At 34.3% G+C, this 17875-nt stretch overlaps 1 protein-coding gene across 10 annotated transcripts in view; it reads left to right on the top strand.

The window, feature by feature from the left end:
* LOC108909013 (probable phospholipid-transporting ATPase IA) overlaps positions 1–17875 on the top strand; it is a 53424-nt gene that overhangs the window by 33100 nt on the left and 2449 nt on the right. For 7 of the 10 annotated variants that reach the window (XM_018713221.1, XM_018713226.1, XM_018713220.1 and 4 more), the window contains 11 exons: positions 169–366; positions 451–728; positions 1871–1977; positions 2036–2257; positions 2545–3067; positions 3141–3379; positions 3440–4246; positions 6916–7034; positions 7094–7228; positions 7290–7391; positions 12313–12395. In XM_018713221.1, the coding sequence (XP_018568737.1) occupies positions 169–366; positions 451–728; positions 1871–1977; positions 2036–2257; positions 2545–3067; positions 3141–3379; positions 3440–4246; positions 6916–7034; positions 7094–7228; positions 7290–7391; positions 12313–12395 (2813 nt within the window). Of the gene's footprint in view, positions 1–168; positions 367–450; positions 729–1870; positions 1978–2035; positions 2258–2544; positions 3068–3140; positions 3380–3439; positions 4247–6915; positions 7035–7093; positions 7229–7289; positions 7392–9865; positions 10679–12113; positions 12146–12312; positions 12396–17875 lie in introns of those variants that run through there. The other 3 variants (XR_002763021.1, XM_023454891.1, XM_023454892.1) reach the window with 3 other exon arrangements.

The following is a 17875-nucleotide window of genomic DNA, read 5'->3' on the forward strand; positions in this document are numbered from 1 at the left end:
TATTTATTTTTTTATGTTTAAATACGAGTTTAATGTGAGGATTATGACATTTGGAATTGTATTTTTAAATTGTAGTAGTAGATCCGGTTGCGAAAGACCAAAAAACAAAATTTTCTGCAACTTAAGAATGATTCTTTTTTTTAATGAAAAATATCTTCTGACTTTTAGTGAACCTCAGGGAATGAGTTTTATAGAAACGGCTAATCTTGATGGTGAAACAAATTTAAAAATTAGACAGGGTCTTCAGAGTACATCAAAGTTGACGACTATACACGATTTGAAGCAGTTGACGGGAACCATAGAGTGTGAACCGCCAAATAAACATTTGTACGAATTCAATGGGGTTTTGAAAGAAACCAATAAGACGTAAGTTTTTGGTTTGTATTTGTTATAATTTGGACACTTACCATAAATTACTTTATCTCTTACAATATACACATCTTTTTTTAGTCCTGAGTCTCTGGGACCTGATCAATTGCTGCTGAGAGGGGCAGTCTTGAGGAACACCTCGTGGATTTTTGGCATAGTGATTTATACTGGCCACGAAACCAAACTGATGAGAAATTCCACTACGGCACCTCTGAAACGTTCCACTGTAGATAAACTTACTAATATACAGATATTATTACTCTTCGGTGTGCTATTCGTAATGTGTTTAATGTGTTCAGTATTCAACGTCTTATGGAATAATGTGCATGCAGCCACTGACTGGTATATTGGATTAGAAGGTAAATTTACGTTTATTAGAAGGGATGGTGTAATCTTACTTTGTCGATTTTATGATAACACAGCACACAAAAAAAGTAGTCTATTTTTCATGCGACATATATGTTATCCGTAGTTTTTTTGCCTCCTGATCACGAATCCGGTGTCACAATTGAGCTATAACAGGAATTTCGTAACCTCAAAAAACAGGTCAAAAATAGCAAAAATTCACGTTAGGAAAATTAGAATTTTTTTTTTTCTATATTCAAATGTTCATTTATATGGTCAAAACCCCGCCGAACGTTAATCCGCGGTCAGAATTGATGGTTCTTTTTCTAACCTCAAAAAAAAAAACGAGTCAATTAATGTCATATCACGAATTTTCAAAAAGTAAGAGATTTGCGCCAAATTTGGCATGGGGGTTTTAGGTCTCTGATCATGGCTCCGAGGTCAATTTTTTACAAAATTCAAGATGGCGGATCCAAGATGGCCGACCAAATTTTCAAAATATAACAGATTCGCATCAAATTTGCTATACGGGGGATTTCCAGGTCACTGATCACGAATTCGAGGTCAATTTCACAAAATTCAAGATGGCGGTCGACCAAACTTTCAAAAAATAACACATTCGCGTCAAATTTGGTATACGGCGGTTTTTGAGGTCACTGATCACGAATCCGAGATCAGATTTTCAAAATTCAACCAGTGAATAGATCTTTTACAGAAAAAAGAACAAGATATAGCCGAAAAAAGTAGGTTAATACATGATTGGGTACTCAGGTTATAAAGTAAAATATTATAAAATGAATTTCGCAATTCTGACCTCGAATGCGTAATCAGCGACACCGAAAACCCCCGTATACCAAATTTGGCGCGAATCTGTTGTTTTTTGAAAATTTGGTCGGCCATCTTGGATCCGCCATCTTGAATTTTGCAAAATTGACCTCGGATCCGTGATCAGCTACCCTGAAAACCCCGGTAAACCAAATTTTTGCTATTTTTCACCTGTTTTTTGAGGTTAGGAAATTCCTGTGATGTGATAGCTCAATTCTGGATTCGTGATCAGAAGGCAAAAATACTACGGATAACATATGTCACATGAAAAGTACAGACAACTTTCTTTTGTGCGGCTGTGTAATTAATAGCCATTTTTTTTTCTTCACAGATAGTTCTCAGAATTTCTTATACAATCTATTAACTTTTGTAATCCTGTTCAACAATTTAATCCCAATATCCTTACAAGTCACTTTAGAAGTCGTCAGATTTATACAAGTAAGTCTTCCCGTACTTCTCTACTGAATAATTTCATTAAAAAAAATATGTTTTTTAGGCTATTTTTATAAATATGGATAGTGAAATGTACCACGCTGAGACTGATACTCCAGCGATGGCGAGAACCTCGAATTTAAATGAAGAATTAGGCCAAGTAAAGTATATATTTTCTGATAAAACCGGCACTCTTACAAGAAATGTCATGGAATTTAAGAGGTGCGCTATCGGCCACGATGTTTACGCAACAGCAGAAAACGTCGAAGATGCTTTGCTTGTTCAAGTAAGTTGCAGTTTGAAACATCTTGGTGACTGTGGGTGAGATGTAACCTATAAAGTGTATTAAATGTAATTGCTATTCAATGCCTACTGGCACAGAGCGTTACTTTGTACCTACTGGAAGAATGACCTACTAATTTGTAGATACCATAAAACCATGACTTGCTTTGTATAATTGTAAGCGAAATAAACTTTTTAATGAAGTAGTTGCTTCCGTAATGGGAAGCAACTGCTCTGTGGCCTGCAGGCGTCTTGATCTTGATGATCATTACTTCAATTTTTAATTTTTAGCACTTCAAACAAGGACACAAGAACGCGGAACTCATAAAAGAACTTCTAGTACTACTATCCGTGTGCCACACCGTAATACCGGAGAGATTAGAAGACGGCAGCATTATATACCACGCTGCCTCTCCGGATGAAAGGGCTTTGGTGTACGGAGCGAGTAAGTTCGGTTATGTCTTTGAAAGTCGCACTCCGGACACGGTAGAAATAAACGCTCTGGGCGTTAAGGAACGCTACGAGATTCTAACGGTTTTGGAATTCACTTCCGCCAGGAAGAGGATGTCTGTCATCGTTAAAGATCCGAACGGAAAAATTAAGTTGTATTGTAAGGGAGCGGATAACGTCATTTATGAGAGGCTCGACAGTGGAGGCCGGGAACACAGCGAGGTGCTGTTGCAACATCTGGAGCACTTTGCTACCGAAGGCCTACGGACGCTTTGCTGTGCCGTCGCCGATTTGAAAAAGAGCGACTACGAGGAGTGGAGGCAGTTGTATAACAAAGCGAGCATTTCTTTGCAACACCGTGAAGGTAATTTGGTAGCCAAACACTTTATTGTCGCTTCGATAGTTGCGTGGTTTCTAATAAAACTTTCTAATTCCAGAGAAAATCGAGGAGGCGGCGAATTTAATAGAAAGAAATCTGAAGTTGATCGGCGCCACGGCCATCGAGGATAAACTTCAAGAAGGCGTCCCCGACGCAATTGCCTCCTTACTTCAGGCGGACATAAACGTTTGGGTCCTGACTGGTGACAAACAAGAGACTGCGATTAATATCGGGTATTCGTGCAAACTCTTAACCCACGGAATCCCTCTTATAGTTCTTAACGAAGACGGGTTAGATGTGAGTTGAATTTAATTCAAATCCGTACAAATATGTTTGATTTATGCTTTTACGTTTCAGAAAGTTAGAGAGTCGATACTAAGACACTGCGATGAATTAGGCGACAACCTGGAGAAACAGAACGAAATCGCTTTGGTCATAGACGGAAAGACGCTGAAATACGCTCTAACGTTCGAATTGCGCACCGACTTCCTACGACTCTGCATCTCCTGTAAAGTCGTCATTTGCTGTCGGGTGTCTCCGATGCAGAAAGCCGAGGTCGTCGAAGCCGTCACCAAATACACAAAAGCCGTGACGCTCGCTATCGGCGACGGCGCCAACGACGTTGCCATGATCCAAAAGGCACACGTTGGTGTGGGAATATCGGGAGCGGAAGGGTTACAAGCCGCCTGCGCTTCCGATTACAGCATAGCGCAGTTCAGATTCCTGCTCCGTTTGCTCCTAGTTCACGGGGCGTGGAATTACTCGAGGATGTGCAAGCTGATACTGTACAGCTTCTACAAAAACATCTGCCTGTACGTCATAGAGCTGTGGTTCGCCATTTACTCGGGCTGGTCCGGGCAGATTCTCTTCGAACGCTGGTCCATCGGGCTGTACAACGTCTTATTTACGGCTTTGCCTCCGTTGGCTATGGGACTGTTCGACAAACCCTGCGGGGCGGATAAGATGATGATGTATCCGAAGCTGTACAAGCCTTCCCAGAGCGGCGACCTGTTTAACATAAAGGTGTTTTGGTTCTGGGTGATCAACGGCATGATCCATTCCGCCGTGCTGTTTTGGTTGCCCCTGTTGGCGTGCGAGCACGACATATTATGGATGAGCGGGAAGGACGGGGGGTATCTGGTTTTCGGCAACTGTGTTTATACGGTGAGTGTACAAAGCCTTAATTAGATCTCTTTCTTCTTTAAATGTTAATTTATTTAATCCGCCGAATTCCGACACAGGATTTTGCAATTGTTTATTTCTTTGCAAGGACAAACCTAAAGTCCTTAAAATGATCAACCACAGCCTATTTTTCATTTCGCATCTGAATGGTAGTTTGTCAAATGCCATTTTTACAGTTTCTTAATATTTTTTTTAGTTTATAAGATTTGTTAATTTTAAATATTAATAATATTTTAACAAACAAAAAAAAGAAAGTATGCAAATAAAAATCAAAAAAGAGGTGTAAAAAGAATAGAAACAAAACAAAAACAAAATAACAACAAAGAAAAAGAATGAAATAAAAATAAAATATAAACAAAATAAAATAAAAATTAAAATTAAAATAAATAAAAATAAAAATAAAAATAAAAATAAAAATAAATATAAAAATAAAATAAATATAAAATTAAATTAAAATTAAATTAAAATTAAATTAAAATAAAATTAAAATTAAATTAAAATTAAATTAAAATAAAATAGAAATAAAATAAAAATAAAATAAATGTAGAATAAAAATAAAATAAAAATAAAATAAAAAATAAAAATTAAATAAAAATCGTAAAAATAAAATAAAATAAGTAAACAGAAAACCTCCAAACCAACACATTAGAAGAGTCATACCGACACCCCAAACAATATAGAAAAAAATAAAAATAAAATTACTTTATTCGAGACGACCTATGAAGCACCAGTCGAGAATGTCAACCCAGGACTCATTTATATTTGTATCTCCAGAAGGCCGTAGATAAATCCAGGACAAAACCGTTGCGGTATAGTACTTGGCTTATAAAAAGAGTGAAGGAATTTAAAAAACGCTGATTGGCACTTGAAACTCACAAATTTGAAGATTGAAATAAATGTACTATTTATTTAATAATTATCATTTATGAGACTTAAATTGTAATTATAATACCCCCTCAATATTATTAAAAAAACAAATCCGCAGCCCAAGTGACCAAAAAATGTTAAAATTACGAAAAGAATTAGTGGACTCTAAAAAAATCTTATAATAATCAAATTATAGGAAGCGATGTCGAGCAAGCTCGGATTCGACTCACCTTGGTTTTTCTTCATCCTTTTGCACTCACTTTTTATTAGCTAATTGAAAAGCGTAATTAAAACGGCCACTCGTGTGGCTCGATAGTTTCGACGACTTGTCGAACCATGGAGCTCTCGACATATACGGGGGATCGAGCGAATGTACAAAAAAAAAAACAATGGAAGGTAAATCTAAATTTAAAATTAACAAAACTTATAAACTAAAAAGAATATTAAGAATCCGTAACAGCCACTGTTTGAAGTTTTTAAATTTAACTATGTTTTTTTAATTTTATTGTTTCGGCCATTCTTGTTTTGACGATTGGTTGCATCTCTGCCTAGTGCCTTGTTTTCGTATCCCATCAGGTGGATTTATATTATATAGTTCACTTAAACTAGGTCAGTGTCAGAGGTCATTGACACTGAAATTCACAAACTAAACACAGTGCTTTAAAAAGGTCGTAACAAATATTTATTCAAAACTTGAAATGATATTAAAAAATATTTATCTACAAATCTACAGATTAGAAAGTATTTTTATTTTTTTATTTTTTATTATCTACATTTTATAAAACAGCAAAAATAACACAGTCCGTCATATTGTTAACCGAGACTATACTTTCCTGCAAGTTGTTGTTTTTTTTAATGCAAATTAAATTATGATTTCTTAAATCTGTAAAATTTTAAAAGATCAAGTTTTTTGCCACATTGTATCATTTTATAGAAACATCTGAAAATATGGCAAAAGAAAGGACCCCGCACAAGATATATGGAAAATGGTCTTTCGGTAAATCTTGCTGAAATTTTGTGGAGAGGTAGGTTTCAGCTTGCTGAACAAAAGTCTGAATGACACCAGGATCAAAAAACCTCACCCAAGGCCACTGTACGGCTTGAAATATTTAGTCAGTTAACCCTTTGAGTCATACATGATTCTACAGCATATTTTTGTCTGAATTTTTTTACTCGGGGGTTCTCAGGGTCGCTGATCGCGAATATGAAGTTAGATTTTCATAGTTTCCAAATCCAAGATGGCGGATCCAATATGGCCGACGGTCACCTCTGGTGCCTCGGAAACATAATTTTTCCAGATTTTTTCGACTATCAGTTCTCTACTTGACCTTCAAAATGACCTTGGTATGATCTTGAACGACCCCTGAGAGTCGCTGCGGGGTCAAACGAACTGCGGTTTCGTGATTAGGGACCTCGAAAATATACGTATGAATTTTTTATGATTTTTTTGACGGTTTTTTCTCTACTTGACCTTCAGATGACCTTGAAATTACCTTGAAATTTATGTGAAGAAGCTTAACTGACCTACACATCGTATTCAGCGACCCCAAAAACCCTATAAAGACCATACCGCTTTGGGTGTTTCATTGTGGATCAAATGTCGACCTGTGTTTGGCAAGATTCAACGAAATACCTTTTTTCGTATATTTCAAGCCGCCTTGGGTGAGGTTTTTTGATCTTGAAGATTTACCGAAAGACCATTTTCCATATATTATGTACGGGGTCCTTTAGCATGCAATTTTAAATTTTTTACATCAAAATGTATTTTATTATATTGGTTGCAGTATGTGGTGGTGACTGTGTGTCTAAAAGCTGGCTTGGTCACGAATTCTTGGACTTGGCTCACGCACTGCGCCATCTGGGGATCGATAATTCTATGGTTTTTGTTTATAATCATATACAGGTAACGTTCGATATAACGTAAACGTGTTTCTCGGTATATCAAACAGATTTTTCTTCCAGTCTGTTCTGGCCGACCATACCTTTTGGAAGCGTAATGTCCGGCATGTACATAATGCTATTCTCTACCGCCGTCTTCTGGTTGGGACTGATAGTCGTGCCGATAATAACCGCGTTGCCCGACCTTACTGTTAAAGTGTAAGTCAATTTGCATTTTAATTTTTAATTATCGTTACGATACCCACGTTTTTTTTTTTAGTGTACAAGGCACTATATTTAAGTCTCTCACCGACATAGTTCGTGAAAGCGAAATAAAAAAGAGCGATTCTTCGACCATCTTCCGAGGGGAGCCCAAAAACTCGTAAGTATCTTTTATTTCGGATTATGCTAGGTGTACGTTTTTTATTAAGTGGGTTTATCTCGTGAAGTAGCATGATTGTGTTGAAGTATCAGTATATATTGTGTGCTTATTTTTTAACTAGGTTCGACAAAACACTATCATCAAGACGTCAAATTTATACACAGGGTGTTCGGAAACTAAGGATTTATTCTACTCTTAAAATAATGGTGCAAGTTCTTAAAAAATTGGACATTCACAGATTTATTGATATTTCGCCATAACATATTTTTCAAGAAAACATTTTTTTAAAAAACTGGCAAGAAATTGCAAAATATTCATTTAAAACAATTGCCTTTAACTTTGAATTAACTGTTACCAGCTCTCTCAGCGCCTACCGACAGATAGCGACCTACTAATCTGTAGGTAAAATAGTTTTTGTGTCCCACAATTGGAAACAACTAGTCTGCTAGCTACGGGCCCTGTTCAATAAGGTTACTATAGTAGATACATAGCAACACTTGAGCAGTAATGGATTTAAGACATGACATATACCTTGAGGTTATATCTCACACACACTTAAAATATGTCTGTAGACAAACATCCAGATAGCTGAAAACTATTAAGTTTGAAACTAGTATGGCTGTCCGGGCCTGTAGCCGGCAGAGTAGTTGTTTCTCACCTGCATTGAATTTTTGAAAAGCATTAGTCCAACCAAATTACACTTGAAGAAAAAAAATGTTACCTAGACTTTTATAAGTGGAAATGGTAAAGGGGCTTATAATAAACTTAAAAAAAATAAATGTGTGAGCAGAGGTGGCAGAGGGTTGATTTAGGGGGTTGAAAAGTTGTGAAAAATTATATCATTGGGATTTCTGGCAAAAGTTGACGTTAAAAAAAAAAGTATCCAATACAAATGTTGTAGATCATGCAATGTACAACTTTTGTAGAGGTCACTTTTTAACTTAACTTCAAAATTTTCGAGAAAAATGTGAAAAACAGTTTTTTTCTGATTTTTCGTTTTTTACTTCTCATTTCCGCAAAAATAATTTAATTTTATCGAAACTTGGTGAAAGTATACCTTTCTGTCTTAAATAACCACAAATTTTTTTAGATAAAATAGGCAAGAAGTTTCTGAGATATTCTTTTTTTTAATCTGCGCCACCCCGTATCTCTTACCGTTTCCTAGATTCTAATGCTACCCATCCTTATTTTGGACACATTGTATATCTATGAATTCATCTAAATTTTAAAAAAAATAAGTACACTAATCGATGCTACGAAAAAAAAAAATTATTATTTATTTTATTTATTCACTATTCGACTTATGTTTATAGCAATACTGTACAAATTATCAACAATTACTGAAAAATTCGTTGTCATTTTTTATTTATTTTTTTGTAATCAGTTTAAAAACATGATCAAATGTTTTTGAACTGTGATTACAATTTTTTTTATTTCCCCAAAAAGTATGTCAAAATGAAAAAAATTATCACCGGCAGAACTCTGTACAATGATTTTTTTTAGAATTTTTTTTTTGAAGAAAAAGTTTTTCAGACCGGAAAAAGTGAATATCTCGGAAACTTCTTAATTTTTTTATCTAAAAAAATTTGTGGTTATTTAAGACACAGAAAGGTATAGTTTCATCAAGTTTCGTCAGAATTAAATTATTTTTTCGCAAATGTGACATAAAAAACGAAAAATCGGAAAAAACCTGTTTTTCGCATTTTTCGCGGAAATTTTGAGGTTATGTTAAAAAGTGACCTCTACAAAAGTTGTAGATTTTTGCACGATCTACAGCTTTGTATTGGATACTTTTTTGTTTGACGTCAACTTTCGCCAAAAATCCCAATGATACAATTTTTCACAACTTTTTAAGCCCCCAAATCAACCCTCCGCCGCCGCTGCTCACTCATTTATTTTTTTTTTTCGTTTATTATAAGCCCTTATACCAGTTCCACTTATAAAAGTCCAGGTAACAATTTTCTTTTTTTTCCCTCTAAATGAGTTATTTCGATCGGTCTATGTAGCCAGCAGAGTAGTTGTTTCTCAGATACATTGAGTTTTTGAAAAAGCATTATAGGAACTTGTATAATTATTTTTATAAATACAACACCTTGCATTGTGGTAAATAATTTTCAATATGCGAGTTTAAAAATTAGCAAAACGTAGATAGTGTTTTGTTAAGTAAAGGGCCAACCATGTTACTATCTAATTGAAAAAACTTTCCTTTAAAAGAATATAGTATTATTGCCCTTTACTGCTGCAGTTATTCTACTATATGTCGGTTCTTGAAAAGTGGTTGCTCTTATTGTTTGTGTTATTTGTTTATTTGCACGCTAGCACTTGGGTCGTTTATAATGATAGAAAAAAAGATTGATTTGAGTTTGAAAGCAAAAACTCTTAAGCAACGAAAACCTTTCTGTTTGGGAGTGGTATCTGTTTGGTGTTCGATTAACCATCGATTTGTAGCGATAGTTTTTATCTTTCTGTGGCAGCACCATAACGAGTATACGGTGGCTACCACATCTTAACTCTGTCAATCCATCCAGTCGAGCGTAACGTTCCTCCGAAATGGTCGTCACGAAGATCGTAATGGTCGTACTAACCTATACACGGTCTAGCCACGTCTGTAAAATATTTTTTTGCTGGGATTGTAATGAACTTTCGGCTCAAAGCTAATAATCGCCACGTTCGATGCGGAATTAGTATTAAAAATTTTGAATTTTTGTCTTCATCTTGTATTATTGAGAAAACCCGAACAGTATTAGGAACGTAGTTTATTACCTTTGAGTTTCAGTTAACGATGTGATAATTTCTTGCCACTTCTTTGCGAGAACTTGTCATTTTTTAATATGTAATATAGTCGTGTGTTCACATTTAAATGCCGGTGATACTAGAATTAAGTAAACATTAAATTTATATTACAATTGAATTTTTGGAAAAGTAATATAAATTTTTACGGAAACTGGAAATTTTGCGCAGTGCAATTTTCAAGATTTTCTTGATGATTCCGTGTGGACTGAATTAATTTCACTTTGTTAATCAATTAAGATGATTTATTCCAAGTGAATTCTCAAGAAACTCTTTTTCCGCTTCCAGTAAAATATTCTTGGAGATTTAGAGCTGTCAGCATTCTAACGCACAAAGTAACAATAATTACTATCACTACCGGATATTAGTATTTAATATTTCAAATGATGTTCTGTATATAGGGATATTAGAGAGATTTATTTTTTATATTTTTAAATTTACATCACCTGTAATAAATAAGAAATAAATTGATTCCCTCAGAATACTGAATTTTATAGAATCTACTTAGGTACCCCATGTTGTCTTGTCCACACACAGTTTAGAAAATATTTTTAAGGGAATATCTTATATACAGGGTGCAACTAACATGTTTGGCCAAACTGGATTGCTAAGATCTCGAAAAGATGAATGAGAACATGATACATACAATAAAGTAATTTTTTGTTAATCAAAAAATGCAGGGTGGTTCAGAACTTATCCAAAAAAAATTTTGGATGTAGAGGGGACTCTTACAAATACAATTTTATAAAGTAAAAATCAAGAAGAGCAGTTCGAGAATGATTTAAAGATATACTTCTGCATGGCACTGGAAACTGGTCCAGTGTAAAACCTCACCTTGTATAATGCGACCGTCGTGGCAGCAAAGTGTGATAAAAACGGACAAAGACAAGGAAAGAAGCAAATAAAATTATATAGCACCTATTTTATATCAGCAAGTTCAGCAGCACCATAAATTAAAACGATATCCATCAACTCCAAGTTGCTATACACGCAAGCCATTTTTGACACAAACTACTAAAAAACTATTGTAAACACTATCGCAACGACAACTGTAAAATCGGATTTCAGTATTCGAAGTCGCTGAGGCTACATGGCTTTCCACTAGTATTGCGAATAACGATAGAGACTACAGTTGTCCAGCTATGTAATGGTTGAAAGTACTACAACTTCAATAATTTTTTCTCAAAAACTAAGGAAATTTTTTTTTTTTGTTATTGACTCCATTTCTTATGCCGCATCTATTCTCAATTTTTTTTGGATAAGTTGTGAATCACCGTGCATATAAAAACTTTGATCTTTTATTTTGCAAATTTTGAGACTGACGAGAACTGATAAGTTTGAAATTGGTATAAGTCAGGAGGTTTGGCTGACTTATGATTCTAACACTTCTAGCACTATTATGATGCTGGTCTGGGCATTGATCAGCAGAGTAGTTGTTTCCTATATCACTGATTTAAAAAAAAAATGTTTCCTTTAGTAGTAACACAGGTTTTGCTCTTATAATACCTGCAAAATAGTAGGTTGCTCTTGGTCGTTTCATGAATAACGTGATATTTAATAGGTTTCGTGAATTTGAGTTAGAAATACACATTTTAATAAAGTTCATATTTAAACGGAGCTCCCAATTGAAGCAAATGTTACGAATTGTGGAAATATTTAGCTGAGTTAACTAAATAAAAATTAGTATCTCTTTTATTTTATTTGCGATTTTTTAATTTGAATACTTTGCATTTCCGGGATTTGTTTATAGAATTTTCGAAGCCCATTAAAGTTTTGTCAGTCATTTTAGTTACATCCTGTATTTTCGAATAAGAACGATTGTGTCGTCAAAAAGTGTTAGCTGTGGCCTCATAAAACATGTACTTAGTATAATGAAGTGAATGGTCCGTTCTTATAATTTTTGTTAGTAATCCTTTGTATTTGTTTTGCAAGACCTTTGCATGCATTGGAGCAATTCGCAATATGTAAGTATTTAGAGGATTATATTTTTTTGCATGTCTTATCGCACCCTTACCGCTTGATGGTAGCACCTTAGTCGCTTTTAATAGGCATGCGCTTTTAACGTGTAACTCTACTAAATTAGACGCGATAAGCTGTAAATGCCAGAAAGCCGTAGTTCACATGGTTGCAGACTGTCGGAGACCGCTCGTTTGTTGAAGAACGTGTTCTCTCGAAGAACCACCCCCAGGATTGAGATGGAAGTGGAGCTGTCGCGTGAGTATATATTTCACTAACACCAGCTAACCGCATCACTCGATCACTAACACACGTTTTTGTTTTCTTCCTGTTTGAACATTGGGCATCCCGCTAGAATAAAAAAGACGGTTCAAATTTAGATCCATACTTTGCAATATGCTGTACTGGGTGATTTTCTATGATGGAGAGTTAGTGTTAAAGACTAATTCTATTAGTATAATAACTTATTGAACAGTGTTTTGTTATTTGGAATTTTTTTTAATACAGAGAACTTAATAAAATAACACATATAAAATTGTCAAATTGTCAATACTGGATTCATTCACACAAACTATTACTCGGAGTATCTATGAATTATTTCCACGCGTTGAAGTAATTCTTCCACTTCAGTTTTATACATCAGACTTTCCGTGTAATGTCGTCCATGATATTGGTCCATTATGTGGCCTATCCAAAATTCCTCAATTTTTTTGTTGGATTTTCAACTATTAATTAAAAAATTCAATATTTATATTTTGTACAGAGATGTATTCAAATGGTTTTTCTGTTGTTTTAAGATTTTGAAGAATTTTTACCTGAAAATATGGTTATTTTGTTGAGTTCTACTTGAAACTTAGCTATTAAAAACAACACCCTATACATTTTGAAATACAGGGTGACCTAATATTTCCTGTAAAACAACTACCACGAAAGTTGCCTCGTTTCGTTTATGGAGGACATCAAAGTTGGTAAAAAATTGTAGGTATTTTCTTCTAAATTATTCTAAAATGCTTTCACTTGATTTACATGGAATTTGACACACTATACTGCAATTATTTGGCAAAAATTACATTTTTTTTTGCCAAATTTGATTCCCTTCAAGAGCTAAACGAAGTAACTTTCAATATACCGGCTGTTACAAATTTGCTTCTCACTACAGGGATCTCGGAAACGGTAAGAGATACAAAGTAGCTTAAATGGGGGAAAGTTGCGTAATCAGGGGACCAACATTATGCCTCTAAAAAATCAAGGCTAACATGATTAGTTTTCGAAATATTTGAAAAAAAATTTAAATTTTGGAAATCCATTTTTTTGCCTTGTTTGAGGTGATATTGGAAAGAGAATAACACTTTCTCATGGCAACTTTTTGCTCTCTCGAATGGCATAATCAATTTTTATATGTAACGTTTTGTCTCTCTAGGACCATCATCAACTTCATATTTTAAATACGCCCTTGGAAATTTTATTCCATTTTTTGCAAGCCTTCATGACCCCCAATACTACTGTACTGCCTCAGTTCGAACCAAATTCAGACGTTTTGTCTCTAAAAATTCATCCTCAATGTATTCACTTTGCCCCCATTTAAGCTACTTCGTATGTCTTACCGTTTCCGAGATCCCTGTAGTGAGAAGCGAATTTGTAACAGCCTGTATTGTCAATTTAGTTAAATCGTTTCATTTTGTGCACAGAATATTGGGACTCCCTGTATGAATTTGTAGTTACTTAATTTTTCTGGTGCTTCTATTTTTCGATTCCAAGATTTTATAGCTTGTATGAATAGAAGGGATAATATAGCCAATACGAATTACAACACCAGTAGGACGCTTATTGGTTTTATTGCTTTTTATATAGCGGCTTGACAGAGAGAAAAGCACTCTATAAAGATTGACATATTCACTTAATTGAAACCTGTATATTTGCTTTATGACACATAGGTAGTATGTATTTATACGCTATAGTACGATCGTATACGATGCAAAGTAGAGCAAAAAATTGTCGGTCTTTTATCAAAGGAAAATCGTGTCATCATTTTTAGGAGGCGTAAGATGAACCGTTTCAAATTTAAAATGAAATTGAATGTAAAATCTGAAATACCGCCGCATACGCACTGTGTTCTGGTACTAGCTGTAGTCGGCCAGGTGCATCGAGTGTACGAAGTGGTCGGTTATACGTCAAATACTAACCTGGCGAGCTTGATCGTAGAGCAGGGAACAATAAACAGTGGCGCGTACAGAGGTGAAATGTAGTACATATGTGGAATTTAAATAACGAATTGGATTTATAATAAATTACATTTAAAACAAATAGTTTATGAGAATAAAGGGATTTTTGTAGGAACAGGGTTCCAGACGTGAACTGATCTCTTCATCGCACCCCATTACGATTCTTTTTTTTATAAGGAGAACGAAGTTTCAAAGCAAAAACCTTGTATAACAGATATACTATAAATATTTACAGAATGAAAACAAAATATAAATCCTATGATATGATTCTATCAAATGAAAACACTAACAACAATTCTCTACCAATCTCAACAAAATAAGTTATTTTTCTATCAAACAAGAAATGTTAACAAATTATAAACAAAATATAAATTCTATGATTTATGTACTGTACGCCAAACTGCATTTTTCTCATCTTCATTTAATATTAATTTCTTCTTTGCACCCCCTTTTTTAGGTTTCTTAACGTCTCCTTCAATTTTCTTCTCTCTTAAAATTTTGAAAACAGATAATTCGCTTACTCCAGTATATCTAGAACACATTTCCACCAAACCAGTCTTCAGTTTCATGGGATGATCCTTTTCTAAAGGGTTATAGACATTTAATATTATCGTTTTTTCTCTGTAACTTAATATAGATTTTTTTGTACCCACAGCAGTACATCCGGCTCGCGAACATCCAGGCACCGCCTCCATTTATCCATATAACGACAACAGAGCAATAATAATACAAAAAACTTCACTTCACTAGCACAGAAAATATAATAGCATTCACGATTCACAAACAACAGCCCGAAACACACACACAGCACACAAATAAAACACTAAAAACACTTTTGTTACGGAGCACAAGAAATATGATTTCACTCACAAATTCTCAAATAATAGCGCGAAACACACATATAGCCCGAAAGAAATATAATTGCACTTATAACAGTTATAACCTCACAAATATCGCGAGCGAGAAACACGCAGCACCAATACAACCGAAACGAAACTGACCACGCCAGGCCGGCACGCGCGCCGCCGCAAAAAACACAAGACACAAGTCATATGAGGGATAATGAAGGGAGTAATAAATGTATTGTTGTCCTGCCGCCCAATGTGCGAAGGAGATGCCTTTGTTTTTCATTTTGTCCTTCATAAATATATAACTGTTAATCCATAATACATAAAGAAATTATTCAATCTTCAAAACCCCCTATAAAATGTGTTGCACTGATTCCCTTGACAGGCAATGATTTATTACTTTGCATCGAATACGATCGTACTATAGTTTATTCCTTGAGAAAATTTAAATCATTCTAAATTAAAATTTCTCAAATGTATTATTATTGTGCGTATTCAAGTCTTATTTTATTAAAAATTACAGTTGATTTGGGCTCAAGATGAGTTCTAGGATCAGCTTTTGAATTTTCCAAGTTATTTAAGGATTACTCCATAAAAAAATTAAGGGTGCTTTCATAATTAAGATGTATATTTTGTAAATTAACCCTAGCAAGCTGAAATGTGAAATCGGAATTGATAGATGTTTCCACACAAGAAGAAAAAAAACAAGCTTTGAGGAACAGAGTCCATATGAAACTAAAACGGGTAGCGAATAATCCTATAAAAATTAGTTTTTCATCCTATATGAAAAATATATTACCCACTGACGTATTGCGATGTATGTATGATTTTTTGCAATTATTGTTTATTAGAACATATGTCATCAATTTATTAAACATATTTTCATACAGTTTTTCTATTATACAGTGTAGGAAATTTTTATTTTATTATACAGTGTACGGATGGTCTACCAGAAGTTACGTGAGAGCGATAAAGTAAGCCATAGAAATCCATGTGATAGACAAGGATGGCTATAATGAAGGCGTCTAATAGTCAACGCCCATTTCGCCCTTCCACAAATAAGATTCACTTCTTATTTGTGGAAGGGCGAAATGGGCGTTGACTATTAGATACCTTTATTATAGCCATCCTTGTCTATCACATGGATTTCTATGGCTTACTTTATCGCTCTCACGTAACTTCTGATAGACCATCCGTACTTTCCTACACTGTATATGAAGTATTAGACAGTTTTTTTAAGACAGGTTGTTTAATAATTTAATAAATTAGCAACTACTAACCTTCACTGTAGATATTTTTGTTTAATGGTCCTTGCTTGCAGTACATCTTGTTAAATAATAAAAACATCCCTCTTACATCTCGTTTCAAAGGTTTTCAGCTGCAAAAATGCAGAAATAGGTTCATAGTATGGTCATCAAAGAAAGCAGCGAAAAAAATAATTTTTTCAGTGGGGACCGATGAAATTGTCACAAATATATTTCGGTAATGACATGTGGGATCTATAATGTTTTTAGGGGATGATTTTAGGTAAATATAGAGAAGTTTTGAATAAAAACAAATGAAAATTTGTTTTTCCTTAATAAACTGATGGATAAAATCGTGTTTTAATTACAAAATTAAATTTTGTTCATAGTTATACATACTTAAATTTAATACTGGTGTAATTGAATTTTTCTCTCAAGATTAAGAGACTGACTTTTTCAAAGCTTTTGACAGAGTTAACCACGGTATATTAGTTGAATAAATTAAAATCATTTGGATTCTCTGATCGACTTAATTAGATAGTTATTAATTAAGACAATTCAGTATGAGGTATATTTTTGTTTTAAGCCTATGGAGGTAAAAACCTATTAAGGAGTCCCTCAAAGATCAGTTTTGGGGCCATTATTATTTAGTTTTTTTATAAATGATAATAGTTATTTAAATACAGACAGTTAGTTGGTTATTTAAATAGAGACAGTTTATTGTAAGATGACAAAGTGTTTAATTATCATATTAACAACAATTTTCCAGAGAGACGAAAAATCTACTGCGATCTAAGGACGATATCTGACAGTAAATAAGTTATCTTTCAGTAATCACATATTGAATGTTATTACCAAAACATTCTGTTCTCTATTTAAGTTGTTAAATATCCAAATTGATTGCAATGATATACTATGTAACGTCAACATATACAGGGTGTCCCACTAAAGTCGGCGAGGTACGATATTTGGGAAAGTAGAGGCCCTAGAACTTCGGGAAAACAATTTTGATTAATAAATCGGCCAAGAGAAATCGCTGGAAATAGTTTGCAAGTTCGTAGCTCGGTCGCTAGGGGGCGCAGTATACATACCAAAACCTAAAATTGAATTTTTCTCAGAAATGTTTCCTATTCAACTATATTAAATAGTACAAAGAAGGATAACCGGATTTATTGCGCATAACTTCTGTTATTGATATTTTGTTCTATTTCTCGACAGAAGGTGTGGGGGAAGCCCCTAATGTCTGATCAGAAACATACATTTTTTTAAGGATTGGCTCATCGAAAGCCTATAGTGTTATACCTCGTTGGAAAGGTCTTTTCATGCTTTATCTCATGGTGAATGCGTAATGTCATTTACCTCAATATGGAAACCTATAGATGGCGTTATTTCAAAAGAATGCCGTTTTATGGATTTTCCTCAAA

This window comes from Anoplophora glabripennis, unplaced genomic scaffold (genome assembly GCF_000390285.2).
Source record: "Anoplophora glabripennis isolate ALB-LARVAE unplaced genomic scaffold, Agla_2.0 scaffold72, whole genome shotgun sequence".
NCBI lineage: Eukaryota > Metazoa > Arthropoda > Insecta > Coleoptera > Cerambycidae > Anoplophora > Anoplophora glabripennis.